This window comes from Phodopus roborovskii, unplaced genomic scaffold (genome assembly GCF_943737965.1).
Source record: "Phodopus roborovskii unplaced genomic scaffold, PHOROB, whole genome shotgun sequence".
NCBI lineage: Eukaryota > Metazoa > Chordata > Mammalia > Rodentia > Cricetidae > Phodopus > Phodopus roborovskii.
Genome location: NW_026126567.1, coordinates 17726231 through 17746727, shown reverse-complemented (window position 1 = coordinate 17746727; position 20497 = coordinate 17726231). Strand labels below are relative to the sequence as shown.

Genomic DNA, 20497 nt, shown 5'->3' with positions numbered 1-20497 from the left:
CGGAGGGGCGCGGCGGGGCCTCGGGGCTCGCTTGGTGGCCGGGCGGGGGGCGGCCTGCCGGGCCCGTTCCCCGGGGTGACCGGCGTGACCTTGACTGGGTCGCCTGCCCCGTGGGGCCTGGTGCGGCACCCGGATAGGGCTGCGACGTCGGAGGGGCCCGGCGTGAGGCTGGGGCCGGGAGTGGAGGGCCCTGGCGGGGGCGCCGAGCTGGCGACCCTCTGCCACCTCCGGTGTCACCGTCTCAGTGACCCGAGTCGTCGCCGAGGACGCTGAAAAGCGACAGCGAGGTGGGACTGGTCTTTCCGCGGCTGGGGACGGACACCTGTGCTCGCAGTTTGTGCTCCTGGGCTCCGGTCGTGGCAGTTAGCGCTGCGCGTAGCGGAGCCGCCTAGCAGGGGACCGGGGAGGGGAGGGTGGAAGAAGCAGCCGCCGGGGTCACAGAAACCTTGCAGGAGGAGGCAGGCAGCCCGCGGGTGTAGGCACAAAAGAAAAAAGAAAAACAAAACAAAAACAAAAAACCCAAAACAACAACAACAAAAAAAAAACACGGCGTCGTGCATGAAGGGTTCACTCAGTCGCTTACCCTGCCGTTAAGGTTTTCTTTCTGTTGTTGTCTTACGTGTAAAGGACATTCGCTACCATGAGTTCCGGTGCGTTGCCAAAACCCCAGATGCGTGGTCTCCTGGCCAAGCGCCTGAGGGTTCACATTGTAGGAGCATTCATTATGGCCCTGGGAGTTGCTGCTGCCTATAAGGTATGTGTTTGCTGTTTGTGCATTTGGGTGACAAGCTGTGTATTGAAAACACTTTATTTTTATACCTATATTAAGAGCATTTTAAAAAAGAAACCCCCTCGTCAGTGTATTTCCTCCTACCTTCCTTGGGCTTCAGTGTTCTCAGGATCCACTCGGACAGCATGGAGTTTGCCCTCATCTTCAAGTGAACGCATGTTGGTTTGCTAGGGCTGCCACATCGAAGTGGCAGACTGAGTGGTTCAAATTCTGACATTTGTTTTCTCACATGTTTTTTTGTTTTGAGATAGGGTCTTACTAAATAACCATGGCTAGACCAGGCTGCCTCCAGCTTATATGATCTGCCTGTTTCTGTCTCAATGCTGGAATTAAAAAAGCTTGCTCTACCACACTCTCAGCTTTTATGAGCAGAGGTAATGACTTCTGGGTCTTTCTCTTTTGCTGTCTTCTCCACACAGTCTTTTGTAACTGATTGTATTTCCTCCTATAAAGAGACTAGGTTAGGACCCATGCCATTTTGAACATCTTTTAAGACCCGGTTTCCAAAGGTCTCGTAAGGTAGGATTTTATGTATTTGGGGAGAACAAACTCCTACCTTTAACAGAGGGTAGATCTACAGGGTATAGAGAGCAGTTTCTCACTTAGGCAGTTTTGAATAGTTGACAAGAGCAGCAGCATTTTAACGCTGTGTTTCTGTAGCTCTGAGAGGGAGTAAGGCTGGGTCTCACTATGTGGCCCGGGGTGGCCTAGAACTTGCTCTTCAGGGCACTCCTAGAAATCTGAGGGCTAAGGAGCATGTAAAGTGGATTCTTTGGGAATATTTGTCCCTTCCCTTCCCTTCCAAGTGCTGGGATTAGAGGTATATGCCACCAGGGCCTGGCCCTTCTATAAATTTTAATGCTTTTATCACATACCTTCCTCCTTTAAGTCATATTGTTATTTAAGATCCTCTCTTAAAATGTTATTATGCATGTTACCATGTTTTTATAATAAATCTATGAGAAAACTGGAGCCCCCCCTTTTTTTTTTCCTGAGACAGGATTTGTCTGAGTAGGCCTGGCTGTCCTCGAACTCGATTTGTAGGCCAGACTGGCCTTGAACTCCGATTTGCCTTTCTTTGTCTCCAGTGTGCCAGAATTAAAGGTGTGCACCACCACTGCCTGGTAAAAACCAGCAGTTTAGTAACTTGATAAATCTGTATTCTTTACCAGACTGAGCTTTTTAAGGAGGACTTGATTGTCAGGCGTGTGACACACAAGTGGGTGTTTAAAAATACATGTTAAATAAGAAGGGGTACTCTTTTAGCACAGTGTGTGATGTAGGTGGACTTGGAAGATACAGAGAATAGGGTGCAATCTCTATTAAGGGAAGTCACTGAAATGTAGAACACATGGGTTGGGGGGCAGGTGAGTAGAGAAAAGAGAACTAGAGAGGGGCACGTGAAAACACTTGTAGGAATTAAGTGTGCCCATGCTTTGCTACCATTTGAAAGAGAAGATACCTGAGTCCTTGCTTGGTATAGCAGATCCTTGCTGCCTCCTATGTATTGGGCATAAAGTTTGGAAGGTTAGATGGATGGATGACTGTATGTACTTACTACTTTAGATGAGGTTATAACATCATGCTGTTTTCTTGGGCTCACTAAACTTTTCTGGTTCTCAAGTTATGTAAATGAAAAATACTCTTTGTTCTAACAAATAACTCATGGTTGACTTGCCTCGTGTATTATGGTACTCTAGAGAAACAATCTGGCATGATCTATGTGTTTTGCATTTACACATTGACACATTTACACATACCCTTTGTGGATATTGAAAGACACCAAGATTTCTCGAATGACTTGGACTAAGTCCCACCGCATGCCATCTAAAATGTGTAGAATTGCTCCAGTTTATGTTCTGTTACTGTGATTGATAAACACCGTGATCAAAAGCAACTTGAGGAAGAATGGGTTTAGCTTACAGGTCCGTAGTGAAACCAAAGAGGAATGATGCTTACTGGCTGGCTGGCTTTTGACTTGCTCAGCTACCTTTATAACTCAAGACCACCCGTCCAAGGGATGTCACTGCCCATAGTGGACTGGGCCTTCCAATATCAACTAGCAATTAAATGCCCTATATACATGCCCACAGGTTCCCTCTTCCCAACTGTGTCACAGTAACTGAAGCTGGCAACCAAGAAATCTGGTATTAATAGTTTATTACAAATCTGGAGGTCTGAACCCCAAGGGAACTGATGGTCTGTTCCCCAGTACAAAAGCCTGGGGGAGATGGGGTACTCTGGTGTAAGTCCCAGAGTTGGAAGTCTAGGAGACTTAATGTCTGTGGGAAAAGAAGATGGATATCCCTAGCTCAAGAAGAGTGAAAATTTGTCTTTTGTGACCTTTTGTTCTGTTTGGGTCTTCTGTGCCTTGGATGACCTCTGTTTACATTGTGGAAAGTAGATGACTGTTAGTCCAGTTTCTGGCAACACAGCCTCCCAGAGCACCAGCTGCCTGGACTCCTTTAGCCCTGTTATGTTGTTAGTCCTGTTGTGTAGACATCAACTTAACCAATAATAGAGGGGTCTCAGCAGGTTTCAGAGGGCACTAAGGAGCCTTCCTCCTGTCCTCTTGAGAGAAAAAAATTGGGGTCCTAATAGGAGGAGCAGAGCAGTTTACTGTATCCTTCATTTTAGGGAGCACACTTTGTCTTTTTCTTATAGCACTTCACTGATGTGGACTGGTACTTGTAATTGTGCTGTTATGTGCAGGAGTCTGTGGAGACTAAATCTCTGCCATGTCCCAGATAAGATTTGGATCACCAAATGTCATGACTACTGCTTAGGCTTTGACTCCACCTTCTCTCTGAAGTATCATTCCTGTGCTGATTGGCCCAATGCAAGACAAATACCAAAATGAACACACCTCCTTCTCATCTTTTCCTTCCTTGAAGCTGAGGTGTTAATAATTTTCTTAAAGGCCTTCATTTGAAGTAGTCAGCCATCGTTTTTAGATTCCATTCTTTTCCTTTGCAAAATGAATGATTGGGATCTTGTTAAAATAATATCCTGGCACTTTCTTGTGCCTTTAAATCTGTTTTAGGCTTCTTTAAAATTCACACTCTGCTTAAGTTAAACCAGAACATGTTACCATGTTTTAACAGTCAATATTTAGGGTTTGCTGGAGGGAAAGCTATTCATTTGTTTTTTCATGTATTTAACTGTGTCAAACACACAGAAATGTGGGCACACAATCTTATCCAAGAGTAGGGGGCATTTGTCCCTAGTAATGTAAGCTGATTGCTGTGTAGTTGCCATGAGCTTCCTCCTTCCTTGTCTTAGGAAATAGAGGGTTCAGTAAAGAGTAAACAGAGATGTTGTTGGCATTTTGTTCTTAGGCGTTTCTAATCTAAAAGGTGACTACGGTAATGGACTATGTTCTTTTCAGTTTGGTGTGGCTGAGCCCAGGAAGAAGGCATATGCCGATTTCTACAGGGGCTACGACTCCATGAAGGACTTCGAAGAGATGAAGAAGGCTGGAATCTTCCAGAGTGCGAAGTGACTTCAGAATGTACAGGTGATCAGTTACTTGAAGTTATGTCATAGTAGGAACAGTCTTACCATTTTTAGTTGTCAGTTCCGTTGTGGCAAGCTCTTACACACTGCTACTGTGTATGAAAGTGCTCCCCATGCCCTTGTCCCAGACCCTGACAGTTTACTTTTTATGAATATGACCACATTGTTGCCTTTCTGTAGAGCTGGTTCTCCCTCTTTTTCTTATTCTGTGGGGTATGCATGTGTGCATGCGTGTGGAAGTCAGAACAACTCTGGCGTTGCTTCTCCTACCTGGTATATGCTTCCAGGGATCAGGCTTGGTTTGCCAGACATATGCATTAAGTGCTTTAACCCTCTGAGCCACCCTGCTGGCCCTGTTTGTCATTCTGTGATTGGCTTATTTCATTTAGCAAAGTGTTTTAGCATGTTGTAGGAACTTCCTCCTTTGTAAGGCTGAGAGTACTGCACTGTATGTTATTACTGGGAATTGAACCTGGAGCATTGTGCATACTTGGTAAGCATTTTGTCACCAACTTTCTGACCACATCCTATCCTTTACACACAAACATATATATGTATATATGATACATACACAGTAGCCCTGTCCTTTGCTTGTCAATTACTGGGATTAGTAGATCATATGATACTGTATTTTAGTTACAGTTAGTTTTCCTTAGTAGTCGCAGTATTTACACTCCTACAGTGCTCAGGGGTTTTACTTTCTCCATGTTTACCAGCACTTCTTAACATTGTTTTCTTTCCATAGTGGATATCGTAAATATCTTAAATAGGGTTGACACACACACTTTGTGGTGGTTTTGATTTGAGCTACCCTAATTTGTAGTTTTGAGTGTTGCATGTTGTTGACCATTTGTATATACTCTAGGCGTATTGGGGATTTGCCCCTCTTCGTGTATATGTATGCACCGTGTTTGCATATGTGTGTATGTGGAGGGCCCAGGTTAATGTGGAAAGAGTACTGTATTTTCTACCTTACTGAGGTAGACCCATGTGCTGGCGAGGCTAGTCTGGGGATTGGAGTTGCAGGTGAGGCGCTGTGTCTATTTGGCATTTGAAGATACTCTAGGGATCCAAACTGTCTGGATGTTGATTTGGTATTGTGCTTCAGCCACTTGGCCAGCTCTCTGTTCTGGGGATTCTTTTCTTCAACTCTGCTGACTTTAAGTCTTACTTACAGCTGTTCCCTATTTTTGTCATTGTTTTGTTTTTCTGAGACTGTTTCACTGTTTTACAGTGTGCCACATCTATTAATTTTTATGTATTGATTCACCCTTGCATTCCACAAATTAGTCTCTTGGGCTTCATATATGATCTGTTGTATTAATGGGTAGTTGATTTGTCTTGTTAGTATCGAGGGTTTTTGCATTGCTATTTGTGATTGTTTTTTAATTCTTTTATGTCTGTCTAGTTTAGTTATCAGGACAGTGCTGGATTTAGAATCAATGTGAAAGTTTTATTCCCTCATTTGTTTTAGAAGAACTTGAGAAAGATTGGTGTTAGTTAATTTTTGGTAAAATTCATCTAGTCCTCAACTTTCCTTTGTGAAGTTTGAGTCAGTCTCACTAAGTAATTTTAGTCTGCTGCTAGACTAGTGTCTATTGCTTCTTGAGTTCATGCTGTTAAGTCTTAGCAGTATTCATCTAAGTTACAAATTCACTTTTCTTCTTTTCTCTTGCCATTGTAACTTAACATTTTTCAATATACTTAACATTTACAAAGAACCAAGATTTTCTTTATTGCTTAGTAGTTTTATTGGTTTATTAATCTAATAGTTCCTTTCTTTTAGTTGCTTTACTAGATCCTCTAAATTCCTTAAGTTGTATGTTACAGGTTGTGCATTTGAGTTTTTAACTTTTCCTTGTGACTTTCTCATTGATCCATTGGTTCTAGAATATTAAATTTGGTATATTTTGGATTTCCTAGTTTAATTAAGCCAGCATGGTCAGAAAATACTTATCAAGCCTCCCAAGGTTTGTCAAGGCTTGTTTTGCCCTATCATGGATGGTGTCTTAGTTAGGGTTTTGTTCCTTTGAAGAGGCACCAGGACCATGGCAACTCTTATTAAAAACAAAAAACAAAACCAAACAAACAAAACATTTAATTGAGGTGGTGGCTTATAGTTTCAGAGGCTCTGTACATTAATATCACAGTGGGACATGATGTCCTGTAGGCAGACTGGATGCTGGAGAAGGAGTCTACATCTTTATCTGCAGGCAGCAGGAAGAGAATGCTACACTAGTCTTGGCTTGAACATCTAAAACCTCAAAGCCTGCCCCCAGTGACACACTTCCTAATAGTACCACTTCCTATGGACCTATGTGGGCCATTTTTAGTCAAACCACCATACATTATGTCTTAGAGAATGCCATGTTCTATTACTGAGTAGGTGCTGACATATGAATTACAGTTATCTCTTTTAAGCCTTCTATTTCCTCATCTGTCCGTTGTTAGTAGGGTGAGTCCTCTCACTACTCTTTGGAAGTAAGTATTTCTCAATTTTTCTTTTTGTTTACTTCATATACTTGGATCTCTAATGTGTGGTGCAAGTATTTTTGTTTTCCTTGGCAACGGGTCCAGTTACCATAATGTTTTGTTTCTTGCAGGGTTTTTTTTTTTTTTTTCCCCTTAAAGCTGATTTTGTCTGGTATCAGTAGAGCCTCTTGGTTACTCCTTGTGGAGTGTCTTTTTTCTTCTTTTCACTTTCTAGGGCCTTAAGTGTAATTTGATTGGGCAATTTAATTTTTGAACATGTAAGTCAATTTTTGGTGAAGTTTCAATTCTGTTTATTTCCTTTTATATTTAGTATTTTTGTGGTATAAGACACAGACAGCTATAACAATCTGCTGTACACTTAACAAATCACAGCACAAAAATATTACCTTATGATGCTTCCCATTTGTTACTGATGCCATGTTACACATTTATATTGTATATTAATAGAATTATGGTTGTTTCTCAGTGCCTTTGTTTTTTGGGATATTATTAAAGGATTTAAAATGAGATTTAAAACCAGGATTTAGACTTAACATACTTTCACCAGAGCAGTTTGTCTTTGTGTAGCTTGAAGTTAATGTGGAAGTCTTTTCATTTCACTTGAAGAATTCAAGAGTTTATCTGAAAGGGTAGGTCTCCTGGCAGTGATCTTCAGTTTTTGCTTAATAAGAAATTCCTAAATTTCTCCCTTCCTTTGAAGGACAGTTTTGCCAGATACGCTGTATCTGGGATTTTTCTCACTTTGTAACTCAGTCTGGCTTAGAGCTCACTGTGTGCTCCTCCTGCCTCCACTTCCTTTGTGATGGAATTACACAGTGTGCAGTTAGTTGACACAGCCTTAAATTTGGCCTCAAGCAGTCTGGCTTTAAAGTCTCTGCTGAGAAGTCCATTGATAACCTTCTTGTGAGTCCCTGTACATGATGAGCCACTTTGATATATTTATTTTCACTTTCAAGATTCTCTTGTTTGCCTTTTTTTTTTTTTTTTTTTGACAACTCAAAGATAATGAAGTAGTCTCTAGGCTTATTTTATTGCAGTTTCTAACAAATTCCCTGCCCCCCCCCCCCCCCCCCCCCGTAATCCCGTTACATGTGTGCAAGCCCACTTGCCAGTCTGTAAGCTACACTGTTTTCCTTTACTCTGTCTCTTTTTGTACCAGAGTTGATCATTTCAAAGGACCTGTTGTCACGGTTGCTGCTTGTATCTCATTCCAACTGGGGTATGCTTTTGAAACTCCAGTGATCCCAGTTCAACTAGCATATTTTCCATGAGGTTTTTTACTTGGCTGTCTATATTCTTTTGCTCATTGAACATATTTAAGACAGTTGCTTCTTAAACATTCTCAAGAAAACCAAAGGCCAGGTTTTTTGTGGTTGGTTTGTGGAGACCCATTTTGGTGATTGGAAGGAGCTCTGCTTCTTTCCCTGTAATCTTTTTCTTGAAATTTTGTCATTTTTGGGGCGGAGAACCTCCCCTATTTGTACACAAGCTTGTGGATGGAAGGGAGACCTCCATTTTCATTAGAAAGCATTGTAGCTGAGAAGCTCAGCCTCCTCTGTGTCTGGGAATTTATCTCTGTCTAGTCTGTGCATGTGCTCTGGTTCTGGTTTTCCTGAATATACAGCTACTCTTAAATCCATCTTACCTTTGAGTTTCATTACTGTTAACCCTTGGAGCCTCAGCTGTTTTAGTATATTTCTCTGCCTGAAATCTTTGACCCATGGGTGCCTAAAGGTCTAATCTTCCTGCATGCCGCAGTATCCACCATTTCTTTCCTTGGCAAGACAAAACCAGACCTTTGGGCAGTCCCCAGACAAGTAGATATCACTATCAAGGACCACTCCTTACTTGAGGGAGGAGCCACATTGGGTAATTTTTCTGGATCATATTGCACTGCCCTGCATAGTGGAGGCACTGACGGCCAGCAGAGATGTTATGTGTGGTTTTCTATTTATTGGTTAGCTGTTCATTTGGTTTCTGTAGCTTAACTGGGGGTTCTGTTCTTTCTCAAATAGTTATTTTGACTCATATTTATTAAGGTAAGGTGTAGGGACTGTCTTATAAAGTTTTTTGGTATACTGTCATGCTGACATAAAATTATATTCAAAATCATTTGGCATTACCAATTGCTAGGTTGACACATTACTCTAATAAAGTAGCTTATTTGATAAAGTAGCTTCTTCAGAAATGCACATTTTAAAAATACCACCTATAGGTATTCATGAGTGCTTTGCTAGCTTTCTGGTTTTGTCTGTCTCATGGACAGTATAAATTTAACTTTCTGTGTCTAGAGGACTGAGTGATGAAAAGTCATCTCCTGAACTGACTTGAGGGATTGGTACACAGTCAACACCCACTGTTCATGCTTTGGAAATCTCATGCTTGTATTTAATTTCATTCAAGGTTAACAGGTGGGCAAAAGACAATTTAAATAAAGATTCTACCCTTCAGTTTGGCTCTGCTCTCTGTAATGAGTTTGGTGTGATGAGCGTTTCAGCTCCACCAAAATACATACCTTTCTGTGACTGGGAAAAGGCCTATTGTGCTTTTCTATTATAGATGTTTTCAAGGTAATTAACTTTGGCCTAATAGAAAGTTAATTCTACAGTGTTCTATTTCTAGTTATTGTCCAAAATGTAGCTAAATGCTGTCTTAATCAGTGTTGACTATAGCAACTTATAAAGGAAAGCATTTAATTGGGGCTAGATTTACAGTTTCAGGAGAAGGAGCTGAGAGTTCTACGTCTACTTTGGCAGGCAGCAGGAAGAGAGTGAGCCTAGGCTTCTGAAGCCCCAAAGCCCACTCCTAGTGACAGTTCTTCCAACAAGGCCACACCTCCTAATCCTCCAGTAGTGCCATTCCCCGATGAGTGAGCCTATGGGGGATATTCTTATTCAGACCATCACAGATGCATGCTTCAAATACCCAGAGTGTACCTGCTGATTTATCAGTATAGTAAACAGAACTAAAACCAACAATGTTTGTACCATTGGTAGGAAAATTAGTAAGAATGGTCTTTATCATACCATGGACTGTTAATGTCCTTTAGCACTGATATCAAGAGACATAAAAAAAATGTTATTGAAAGTTAGACAATTTAAAGAAAGCATACAGATGCCAGAAGAACATCAGTGCTGCTGGAGTGATTATAAGCTATGGTCTGCCCAGAATGGAAGCGAGGCAGGTGGTCAGGGAACTTGACACTAGGCAGCCAGAAATGGGTGAAGGGGAGTGATCAGTAGTAAAGATTGTTCATCATTAACATAGCCATTGTTTCTCTCCATAGAATTCTTTGGATTGCACTCGATAGAAGTTCATCACTGACCTGTGTTCCTGAACTATGAACCATGAGTATGTGGACTAAGGAGTAATTTATCTCAATAAACAATTTTATGGATGTAAGTCTTTGTTTGGTTATTATGGATAATTCACGGGCTTAAAAACCTGACATCTATTCTTGTAATTCTGGAAGAACAGTATAATTTGTCAACCCATTATTGCAACACATGTATAATTGCTCTTATATTTTGTTATTTCATTGAGATGGGACCTTCCTGCAGTGACTTGGTCCTGGCTTCAGTCCCCTGAAGTACATGAGTGGCTGAATGGCTGAACTTGCAGCTTTGGTGTTCCAGTGTGTGTATAAAATGTCTTTTCAGGAGGCAGAGGGAGGTGGGTGTCTGTGAATCTTGAGTTCGAGGCCGGCATAGTGAGTTCTGGGTCAGATGCCATTCTTAGAGAAAATCTGTCCTTGGATTTCCTTGAAACGGTTTTGGTAGTGTTGCTGTCCCAGAAAGAGTAGGTAACTGACATGCTGTTAGAATAATTGCTGTTATTAATGAACCACAATATGTATGAAATGATAGTTTTTATTAGTATCTTTAGAATCTTTGTAAAGATTTTGTTGTGACCAAAGTTATATTTATTTTATACAGACCTAGTTTTCTTTGTTTTTGTGGTACAGGCATCGAACCAAGGGCCTTGTGAACTCCAAGTAAAAGAGCTCTATGACTGTATAAAATTAAAAATCAAGTTTGATCAGTAGTTGATCTTACTCTGTTTAACTTATATAAGACTCAGTGAGTGGGCTGTATTAAAAATAAGGTACCAGTGAAAACCTTTGAACTAAATGAACAAACAGACATTTATCCACAGTAAGTAATTCATGAATATCTTTTATTTATATAATTCCTAGCAATAGTAAAATTACCATTAAGTCATACAGTCAGTACATATTTACATTCTTAAAAATAATTCTTGAGGTTGACAAAAATGTTGCTTTCCTAAATGAGTAACAGACTAATTGCAGAAATGGTTTTATGTTTGGCTTGAATTGCCCAGCAGTGACTTTTGTTTTCCAGCAGTGGTGACGTAGTGGGGATGTGTGTCCAATGGTGACTTTTGTTTTCCAGTAATGGGGATGTGTGCCAGCAGCCTTGAGTTGAAGGTTGGTTGCCTTTGAAATCACACTGTCCTACTTAAGTGTCACTTTTCAGTTGGAGGAACAAGTTGCATGCCTATGCATGAATGCTATGAGTGGGCAATGAGACCATGAGGTAGTCATTGAATGTGGTAAGATAGCTGATGACTCCAGGTCTTACATCAAAGCCTTTCTTAGATGTTAATGCTTTATCAAGTCAGTTCATAGACTACTTTGATGGCATTGTTAGCCTTAATGTTGGACTCAGGGTTTCTCTGTGTATCTTTGGCTGTCCTGGAACTCATTCTGTAGACCAGGATGGCCTCGAACTCACAGGAATCTGCCTGCCTCCCCAGTGCTGGTATTAAAGGTGTGCACCACCAAGGCTCAGCACTATAACTCCTATAACACTAAGGAGTTATAGAACCAAACTTAAAAGCATTATGTTCTTTTCTTGTTGGTAGACAAAAAAAATGTTACTTTTTAGCTTGGTAAAAAAATAAGCTTTCCAAAATACTTCCAAGCAGTTAAAAAGTCTGTTTTAAAAATCAGTAGAATGCTGACTTTGAGGGTAATATACATTGTTTTTACTAAAACAATGGTTTTGTAGTTAAGTGAAAAATTAAACAAGCCAAACAAAATGGTGTATTACAGGGGTGGTGGTGTTTATTTCTTGGTCTGTCCACATTTTACTATTTGGCAGAGCATTAATAGTTTGAAATTACAGTGAAAATGTCTGTGTATGGTAAAAACACAACATATATAGGATTCTGCTGACTGTTCCTCTCCCACTTAGGGTTTTTTTTTTTTTTTTTTTTGGTCACTTGAAGGAGGTACAGTATCTCTTTATGTTTGGGGAGAAGATAAGATGTAAACCCCCTACATTAATATGCCTGTTACTATAGCTGTGTTGGCCTTGTGTCCATGTTGAATGTTGGAACTCTGTTGCTCAGCAAAAATCAAACGCCTACTTTCTAAAGGGGACTCAAGGGAACCCTTTCCTCAGGGCTTTATTCTTTACCATGGTAAATTTACTAATGAAGACCTGAGCAAAATGTGGGTCAACTAAGTAATGGTAGGTTTTAACAGTGGCAGGGGGAGGCTCCACAGCCACCACAGAACATGCTGTTTGCATAGAATTGCAGCTTGGGGCCAGGTGACAAGATGTTTTTGCAATGTAGTCCACGAGCCTGTTAAACTGTTGCTCCGACAGTCTCTCCCGGGTACCATCCACCTGCATTCGGAATACAGAGGTTTGTTAATGAGTCACCAACCTTAGTGATAGTTTGACAACAAAACTTTTCCTGGATGCACTTGTTCAATGTGTCTCCTAGGTCATCTGGTAAGCCATTCTGTCCACATCAGCACTTCTGAGATAGCACATGTAAATGTAACCAGATCTCCGTGGGCACATTTTTGCATAAAACTGGGTCCCATTTAAGGTCCCCCTTTAAAGAGTACGATAGTACTTATTAACTGTTAACACATCTGTCATTGCTTTTTACCAAACATCCCAGGAACAAAGAAGAAAAATGTCCTCTCTGCTTAAATGTAATCAATATGCAACTCCGCATCCCCAAGCTAAAGTTGCCTTGGTTCCCAGAGCTTCCTCTGTCAGAAGGCAGGAAGAGGGCCTCATTCACACCAGTGGCTTTGGACAGAACATTTTTTAAAAACAAAACTCCTACACCTTTTTGAACTGTTAACATTTTCTGTTTTTATAAATATTGGGTTTTAAAGCCAGAAAAAATAGAAAAACTGGGCAGAGGAAGGGGAAATTTTTATGGCAAAAAGGGAGGATGCAAACCACATTTATAGTTCATAAAAGTCTGGCTCATCTTCAGTGGAACTGAGGAACTGAGATAGATAGATAAACTACCTAAGTTCTTAGTGAGATGGTCTGAGGAAGCACCCATCAAAGGCACTTTGGGACCGTTAAACTCCCACCGCTATCTAGTGTGCAGATCAAGCCGAGCAGGGAATGGGCAGAGCTGGCCACTGGTTTGTAAAGCTTAGTAGCCACTGACCTTGTAGTATTGTGTGTGAATTTTTTTTAATCTACTGAACATTAGCAAGGCCATTCTGGAAGAATTAGAAACCTTTTTAAATAGGGGTGTTTTAGTTCTCAGAGTTGCGGTAATGTAAAGCGTTTAAGCAGGGCCCAGGGGAAAAAATATTAAAAGTATAAAAGTTGTAAAAAGCTACAGAAAACAGATAGTAAAGGGCCTGCCAGAGGAATAAGTTAAGGCTTGTATATTTTCCAGCCTGAGAAAGAAAAGGAAAACCTTTAAGATTAACTGACAGATGAAAGCTGTACACCACCAGGCAAAGGCCAGAGTTCTGATGATATCATTTGATGGGGCCAGAATTCAGCTGGAGAGCGTTGAATATACAAAAAGGCTTAATTGCTCCTCCTGAACAGCAGCAGGAAAGCTTGTGTTGTGAAAGGAACCTGGCCAAGGAATAAATTGACCTCCTGACTCATTTTGAGTCTCTCATAGGGGATTTTAATAATGTGCCAGGCATATTAAGCAATTATCCCTAAAAAATGGCTGCATTTAACCAAGAAAAGCAATGCTGACTTAAAAAAAAATCTGCCATATTTGAATATGCTCAATGATGTCATTTCCAAATTAACTCCTTTCAGAATTCAAAGGAGTTGTGTTTCTTGCCTCTAAGGTGAAATGCTGCTGGTGTTTTTTTTTTTGTTTTTTTTTTTTTCCCCCACAGCAGCAGGCTTCCTGACCAGGCTTTGGGTGGGGACTGTGTTAGGAGGCTCTGATTTGAGCATGCCAGCTGCAGAAAACAGTCCCCCGGTGTCCCTAATAAGTCTTCTTCCTACTGAAAGTACACTGTAGTACAGCTCTCGATGAACACAGAAGGGAGTGGCTAGGAGTAGAACAAAGCAATATTGAGAAAGTACAGTGTGGAGCTTGAAGCATGGGTTTTTACTCAGCACAATACCACGTGTGAACTTTGTGCTTTTTCTTTTTTGGTTTTCCAAGACAGGGTTGCTGTGTATTATTTTGGAGCCTGTCCTGGAACTCAGAGATCATCCTGCCTCTGCTGGGATTAAAGGCGTGCGCTACCAATGCCCGGCCGTGTGCTTGTTTATTTTATGCCTCTAACAGTCATACCTTCATCTCCAGATTTCAGCAGGTTATGATGCTGGTGAGTTCATCACCTCCACAGCTGCTTTCTACACTACACATGCCGATTTGTGTTACCATAAAAACAACAGGTCTGAGCTCCACCCCCAAACACAAGGGCAAATGAGTATGAGAAGTGGGTATCAGTAAAAGATGAAGCTCATGGCATAGAGCTTCAGCTAAGAAAAATACTGGTCACATACATTTCTTAGGGCTTGGAGGTTTCTCCGGAACTAAGGATTTGAAGACAATGCTACTGTCCTTTGCCAAATTTTGGAGCCAGATCACTGCTGCTTTTATTGTTAAGTGGATCAGAAGATTTCTGGCAGATCTAATAAAGTCAGCCTGGACACCCGGCCCCTGTTTATTCCCAGAAAGTCATCAACTGAAAGCAGTGCAGTCTTGGTGCCAAGCCCAGCTTACAGTCTGACTGATTACAGTCCAAGACACAAGAGATCCTAGAAGATGGCTGTGGTTGGCTGTTGTCCATCTGCAGATAATTCTACCCAAGTAATGTGAGGGAGACAGGGTCATGGATCAGGAAAATTACCATAGGTTCTGCTGGGGGAAGTTTTGAAACCTTGTTGTCAGTCTTCAATGCTCAGTGAAGACCACCTCTATCTCATGTTTTAAAAACCTTGCAATTTAGTAATCAGGATGTGTGGCTCACCCTATTACTGGTGAGGTATACAGAAAGAAAGCAGTTTCCCAGTGGGTGCATCTGCTTATTGTAGGTTGTTCTGACTCCTAGAGCATCCATTCCATGTAAACATTGCCAGTACAAAGCACATCGAGGGTGCTGTTCCTCTTCTGTAAAGGGCTCATATACATAGGGGGGTGGGGCCTTTTTGGTCCCTTCTGCAATGCCTACCTTGTTTCCTTTACAATTCTTCCTTTCTCCTGGTCTCCTGGATGCCTAAGCATAGTGATCATGCTACATCTCAGTTCCCTGAAAGCTAGCCCCAGGCATCTGTCTTTGGAACTGTACCTCCACATCACAGGCTACTCTTGGTTGCTTGAGCTGCACAGTGAGCAGGTTGTTTTGCTTGGTGTCCTGTGCACAGTCGATCTCTGTGATGGGGAAGGCCTGCTGTTGTGTGTCCTCACTGATGCTTACGACAAAGAGCACTTCTGATGTCAACAGCAAGCACCCTTCATGCTCCTGGCCTGAGCCTCTCACCAGAACCACATCCAGGGCCATGTGGACTTCTGGTCTACCTAGAGACTGAAGCATTTTCCTGTTTAAAAGGAAGAAAGTGGTCAGGAGCCAGCCTGAAAGACAGTCACAGCCACTCTCACTGTATACTAATGATTGGGGTATGTCCCCTCAAAGCCAAGCCCTTCCCCCAGGGCAAGGTGGACTACTAACGTTAGCTTAACATTACAGTAGTTCTGTATTTGCTATAGCTGGCTAAAGTATTGTCAATTCTCAAGTTGATTCTGATCAGCAGAACCTGGCTCCTAAAGAGATTTTCTTATGCTACATATGACATCCCCAGTTAAAACGCTGGTTCCATGGGGCGTTTTGATTCTTGCTGCAGGCCCAGATTTCAACAGTGTTACAGTTAGGAGGTCCAAGTAGAACAGATAATTTTGTTATGTCTCTTTGTGTTGCCCCGGCTGGCCTTGAACTGACAATCTGGCCTCAGCCTCTTACATCCTTTCCTGGTTCTACTGCACCCAGTCCTGGAGCAGAGCTCTCTATTCAGCATCAACCTAGGAAGAGTAGTCTGTTGTGGGATTTGGAGATGACTTTTGGGGCAGCAAGCCCTAGGGCATGCTGTTGTCTGCTACCTGACAAGTGGTGAAGGGAAGGTCTCTCTGGTCCAGCACTTGGTAGGATGGTCAGAGCATCGGTGGTGTCTAACCTGGTCGGTGAGTATTTACCCTTATTTTATACCTAAATAGCTTGAGAACCTTTACCAGACTCTCCCTAAAACTGCCCAAGATGCTGGTGTCAAAAACAGCTATTCCTTTGGGCTCTCCATGTCTGTTAGCAAAGGAGCGAGCCAGAGTCTGTCAACGTACAGTGTAAATGTAAACTGAGTAAGTGGCTCAGGAATTTTACCAGACATATTTGACGTGGCTGTTTGGAGCTTGGTCAGCATGTAGATCTCCTGGTTGGTACCGTTGTTTGGGAAGCTGGGAAAGTCCAGCTCCATGTAAAATACCTGTGGTATGAGAAGCAAAGGAGCTATACTTAAACAGTTCTATGCTATAATGTTATCTTACAGCTACCCATAAAACGGTACAACTTCAAAATAAGGTCACATCTTTGAAAATAACTGTATATAGATAACCATTAAACCACTGCTTCCACGGGGTCCTAAGACCTTCAAAAAATACTGTTTACATTATGATTCATAACAGTAGTAAAATTACAGTTATGAAGTAGTAATGAAAATAATTTTAGGGTTGGGGGGGTCCCACAACATGAGGAACTATATTAAAGGGAGGTTGAGTGCCACTGACTTAGAGGAAGCATAATGCTCCTGAGAGGACTCATCATCAAAGTATCCTACATGTCATTTAAAACTTGTTTTAGAAGTCAGTATTACTTGGCTTTGCTGCTTAGTATACAATATTTCTATGTCTGTTGTGACTGGCTGAAAAACAACCAAAAGCATACAAAGGCACATGGTTTGCCTAGATACAGTATTTAAATTTAAATGACTTAATCCAGCTGTTAAACAAGATTCTGTATACATTTATGAGTGCTCTTGGGGCCTCTGGTTTATTACAGGCTTTCCCTGGTGCCAGTACCAGATGAGGGCACCCAGCGGCAGCCACATACGCCTCCAGAGACTCCACAACCAAAGATGGTACAGCGTGTGTGCTTTCTGAGGGCTTGTAAATGTTTATAAACGAGGCATAGTCATTAGACTAAGAGTTAGTGGTTTGTAAAACCTTCAGTGTGGTAATAAAAGTTTTACAAGAGTGATGGAAACCAAGAAGGCCATGTGAAGCTCTGCTCCGAGATGCTCTACGTCAGTCACTAAGCCTGGGAAACGTAAGACAATGGCATCTTAAACCCAAGCAGCTTATGAACACGAGCTTTTACCCCACTCAGGTTTGCAGCAAAAGAAGACTTTCTTAATAATTAACCTTTCCCGCCTCTGGCTTGTAGCAATTTGTACTGTAAGTGGACCTGCCATCCACAGGGGAGGTGGGGGAGCATGGCTGCCAGTGTGGTCTCTCATGGGATGCTCTGGGTGTGTACCCTGATGAGGCTGTGTCTTGTCAGAACCGAGGCACAGGATGCCTGCAGTGAAATGTGTCCTGCTGATTGTCTGGCCAGATACAGACAGGATGTGCCGTCTGACAAGTGGGTGGCCCCTCCTGTGATCTGAAATACCAGCTAACTTGCCTGTTGCATGGCCAAAGGGATGCTATCAAGTTTTAAGAAAGAAGGTAATTCTAGTCACGTGTTTACTTCATGGCACTTTAACGTGCTCTGCCGAGAGGTGCTTCCTTTCACACCACTCTGTACACAGGCACACTGGGGAGATGTCCTGGCACTCTGCCACAAGCCCAGGTCTTCTAGCATCTGGTCAGGGAAAGGGATTTTAACTGCACACTGGAGACTCAGCACTGGAAACTGCTGATGACTCCCCAAGATCAGTGAGCATGCCCTCTCCTGCTCTCCTTAGTCAACAGGTACAGAGTCTTCCTGGCTTCACACCTGTGTCTATCCCTCCCAGTTAATCACATGAAAAGTCATCACCGTTTTCTCTGGTGCCATACAGCTGGAGACTTAAATAAAACGTAACCAGTTATAAGTCTGTTAAGTGTGCTGTTAAAAAAGGGGGGTGGAGCTTGAAATTACTCACTGATGTTACTGGCAGTTGTCAGACTCTATAAATAAACATTAGGATATAAAAAAAGATCGCTACTTTTAGTTTTCAGCCCTTGCCTGTGTGAAAGGCTAGATTCAGAGAAGATGAGTAGGGATGTACATTAATAAGATCTCAGTTGCCTTGATTTCTTTTTAAACTACTCACCGTAGCCAGTTTGTGACACAAGTTCTGCCGCTCCCCCAATGGGTTTGGTGAATACGCCCATGATTCCTTTACCCACACCTGAGATGACACCCTTGGCTTTATGCCCTGCTGAAGTCTGGGTCTCAGATGTTTTCTGGAAGTTCTGCATTGGCTGATCAACTATACCAGCAATTGCACCTGAAATAAAAGGTTTCAAGTGAGGACAGAGTCTTAAAATCTTCAAAACCTCAACCTGGAACTCACTTTAGTCTAAATTGAAAATGAATCCCTGCCCTCATAATGTTTTATTTACCAATAATCTAAGTACATTGAGGGACATTTACACTAGATGTTTTCTTCATCAAAACAATGCTCAGATTTGGGTTTGGTTCATAAGGATCTAGAAACTTGAGACTTCTGGAGTGTTATCTGTAGTACTACTTTCTCATTCGTGGGACTGCCAGCCCACAAAATAATGGCATGGAGACTTACCAGTTATAAAAGCTCAACCATAGCAGCTTAGGCTTGTTCCTAACTAGTTCTTATAACTTCACGCATATTTTAAACCTATATTCTTTCACATGACTGTTACTTCCCATCCTGCTTCTTCCGTGTCTGACTGGCAGTTCTGCCTTTTGTCTTCCCAGGGTTTTCTCTCTGTCCAGAAGTTCTGCCAACACTCTCCTGCCTAGTTATCGGCCATTCAGTTTTTATTACACCAATCACAGCAATACATTTCATGCAGTGTACAAATATCCCACAATAGTTACTCATGTGCCTTTGTGAGAAAACACATTTTGGGGAGAAAGCGTTGAGAGTCTGCATAGCCCAATAAACTTACCTGGAAGGTGATCAGCCCCTTTTCTTTGCCCCCATTTCTGTGTGGGGGTGGGAAGAGGTGTTTTCTGTTGCTCTCTCCCTTACTTTTGGGCTAGGCTGGTTGCCCGGTGAGTGCCCAGGATCTGTCTGCTTTGTTGCTGGGGTTACAGTTCTGTAGTTATGTCTGCTGCTTTACATCAGGGTTTCACAGCAACCACTCTTACTCACTGGCCTGTTTCTTCACTGCCTTTACTTAAAACAATCATTTTCTAATAATTGAGTATTATCACTTAATAAAAGTAACCATTGACAGATTTCTTCTGTTGAGCTGGTCGATTGAGTGCCTGTTAGGAACTAAGGATTGTCCAAAGACTTCCACCCATGTGAAGTCATTAGTCATCATAACCCTGTGAGCAAGGCCAACAGACAGAGGTTAAGGGAGCTCTTCCTAAGGTCACACAACTGTACCTTGATCTCAGTCCAGGGAGTCTGGGTTCTTTGCTTACATACCCAGTTAATCAAACAGGTGGTCTCTCCTTTTCCATACTGAAAGCTACATTTTCCCTCACTTTAGTTGAGGTTTGGCTACTCGATTTCAGAATAGCCATTAAAACACTGCTTGCTTCCACTGAGCTGGAAGGTAGTTAGAAATGAAAGGCCTTCCTCTGCCACTCATACTCCCAGGGTCCTTCCTCTAACTTCAGGGGTCGGTGATAAGGTCTGGAGGGGCCTCCTAGGTCCTGACCTCAGGAGAGACTGGCTGCTCTGTGACCCCTGACAGCCTTTGCTTTTCAGCTCAAGTGTAGTGTAGTGATGAAAATGCACAGTCCTTGGTGGACATTTTAGTACATGTCAAATCCCATTATTCCAAATTCCTTGGGTAAAAGATTTCCAGGTTTCAGTTAATGGCCTAATGCCACCCAAACCTACAGAAATGACGGGCTGAGGGGAGATGGCAGCTTCCAGTTGGTCCTAACAACAGAGCAACACTCTTGCAGGACCCTATGCATCTGGCGCTTTCGGTTTCTTCAAAGCATTGGATGCCCCTCTGCTCTCTAAGCTGGGGGGCCACAGTGGCCTGGGGGGGGATAGGAACAGTGCAGTGAAGACCCAGGGCCTGGAGTCTTCGTTTTAAAACTGGTTTGTAGGAGTGTTTCTTGTAGCCCAAGCTGTCTCCTAAGCCACTACACAGGCAAGGACAGCTTTGGCTTCCTGATCCTTTGCCTCCCCCTAACAGCTAGGATAAATAGTACAAATATACCACAAATTATTGCCAATGTTTTGGGTGGAAATGCCCTTTCATTATACCTATTGACTCTGAGTTGGGGGT

At 42.2% G+C, this 20497-nt stretch overlaps 2 protein-coding genes across 2 annotated transcripts in view; one reads left to right on the top strand and one right to left on the bottom strand.

The window, feature by feature from the left end:
* The first annotated feature begins 594 nt into the window (after positions 1 to 594).
* LOC127235327 (cytochrome c oxidase subunit 6C-2) lies at positions 595 to 10201 on the top strand. The gene is made up of 3 exons (XM_051202574.1): positions 595 to 754; positions 4179 to 4307; positions 10086 to 10201. The coding sequence occupies exons 1-2, from the start codon at positions 641 to 643 to the stop codon at positions 4290 to 4292; spliced, it is 228 nt and encodes a 75-aa protein (XP_051058531.1). The 5' UTR covers positions 595 to 640; the 3' UTR covers positions 4293 to 4307; positions 10086 to 10201.
* A 775-nt stretch (positions 10202 to 10976) lies between these two features.
* The window catches only part of Vps13b (vacuolar protein sorting 13 homolog B), a 408041-nt gene continuing 398520 nt past the window's right edge, over positions 10977 to 20497 (bottom strand). Inside the window, exons 59-62 of the mRNA XM_051202586.1 lie at positions 18370 to 18546; positions 16437 to 16539; positions 15357 to 15606; positions 10977 to 12453 (exon numbers count right to left, since the gene is read on the bottom strand). Coding sequence (XP_051058543.1) covers positions 12205 to 12453; positions 15357 to 15606; positions 16437 to 16539; positions 18370 to 18546 — 779 coding nt within the window. The 3' untranslated portion in view covers positions 10977 to 12204. The remainder of the gene's footprint in view (positions 12454 to 15356; positions 15607 to 16436; positions 16540 to 18369; positions 18547 to 20497) is intronic.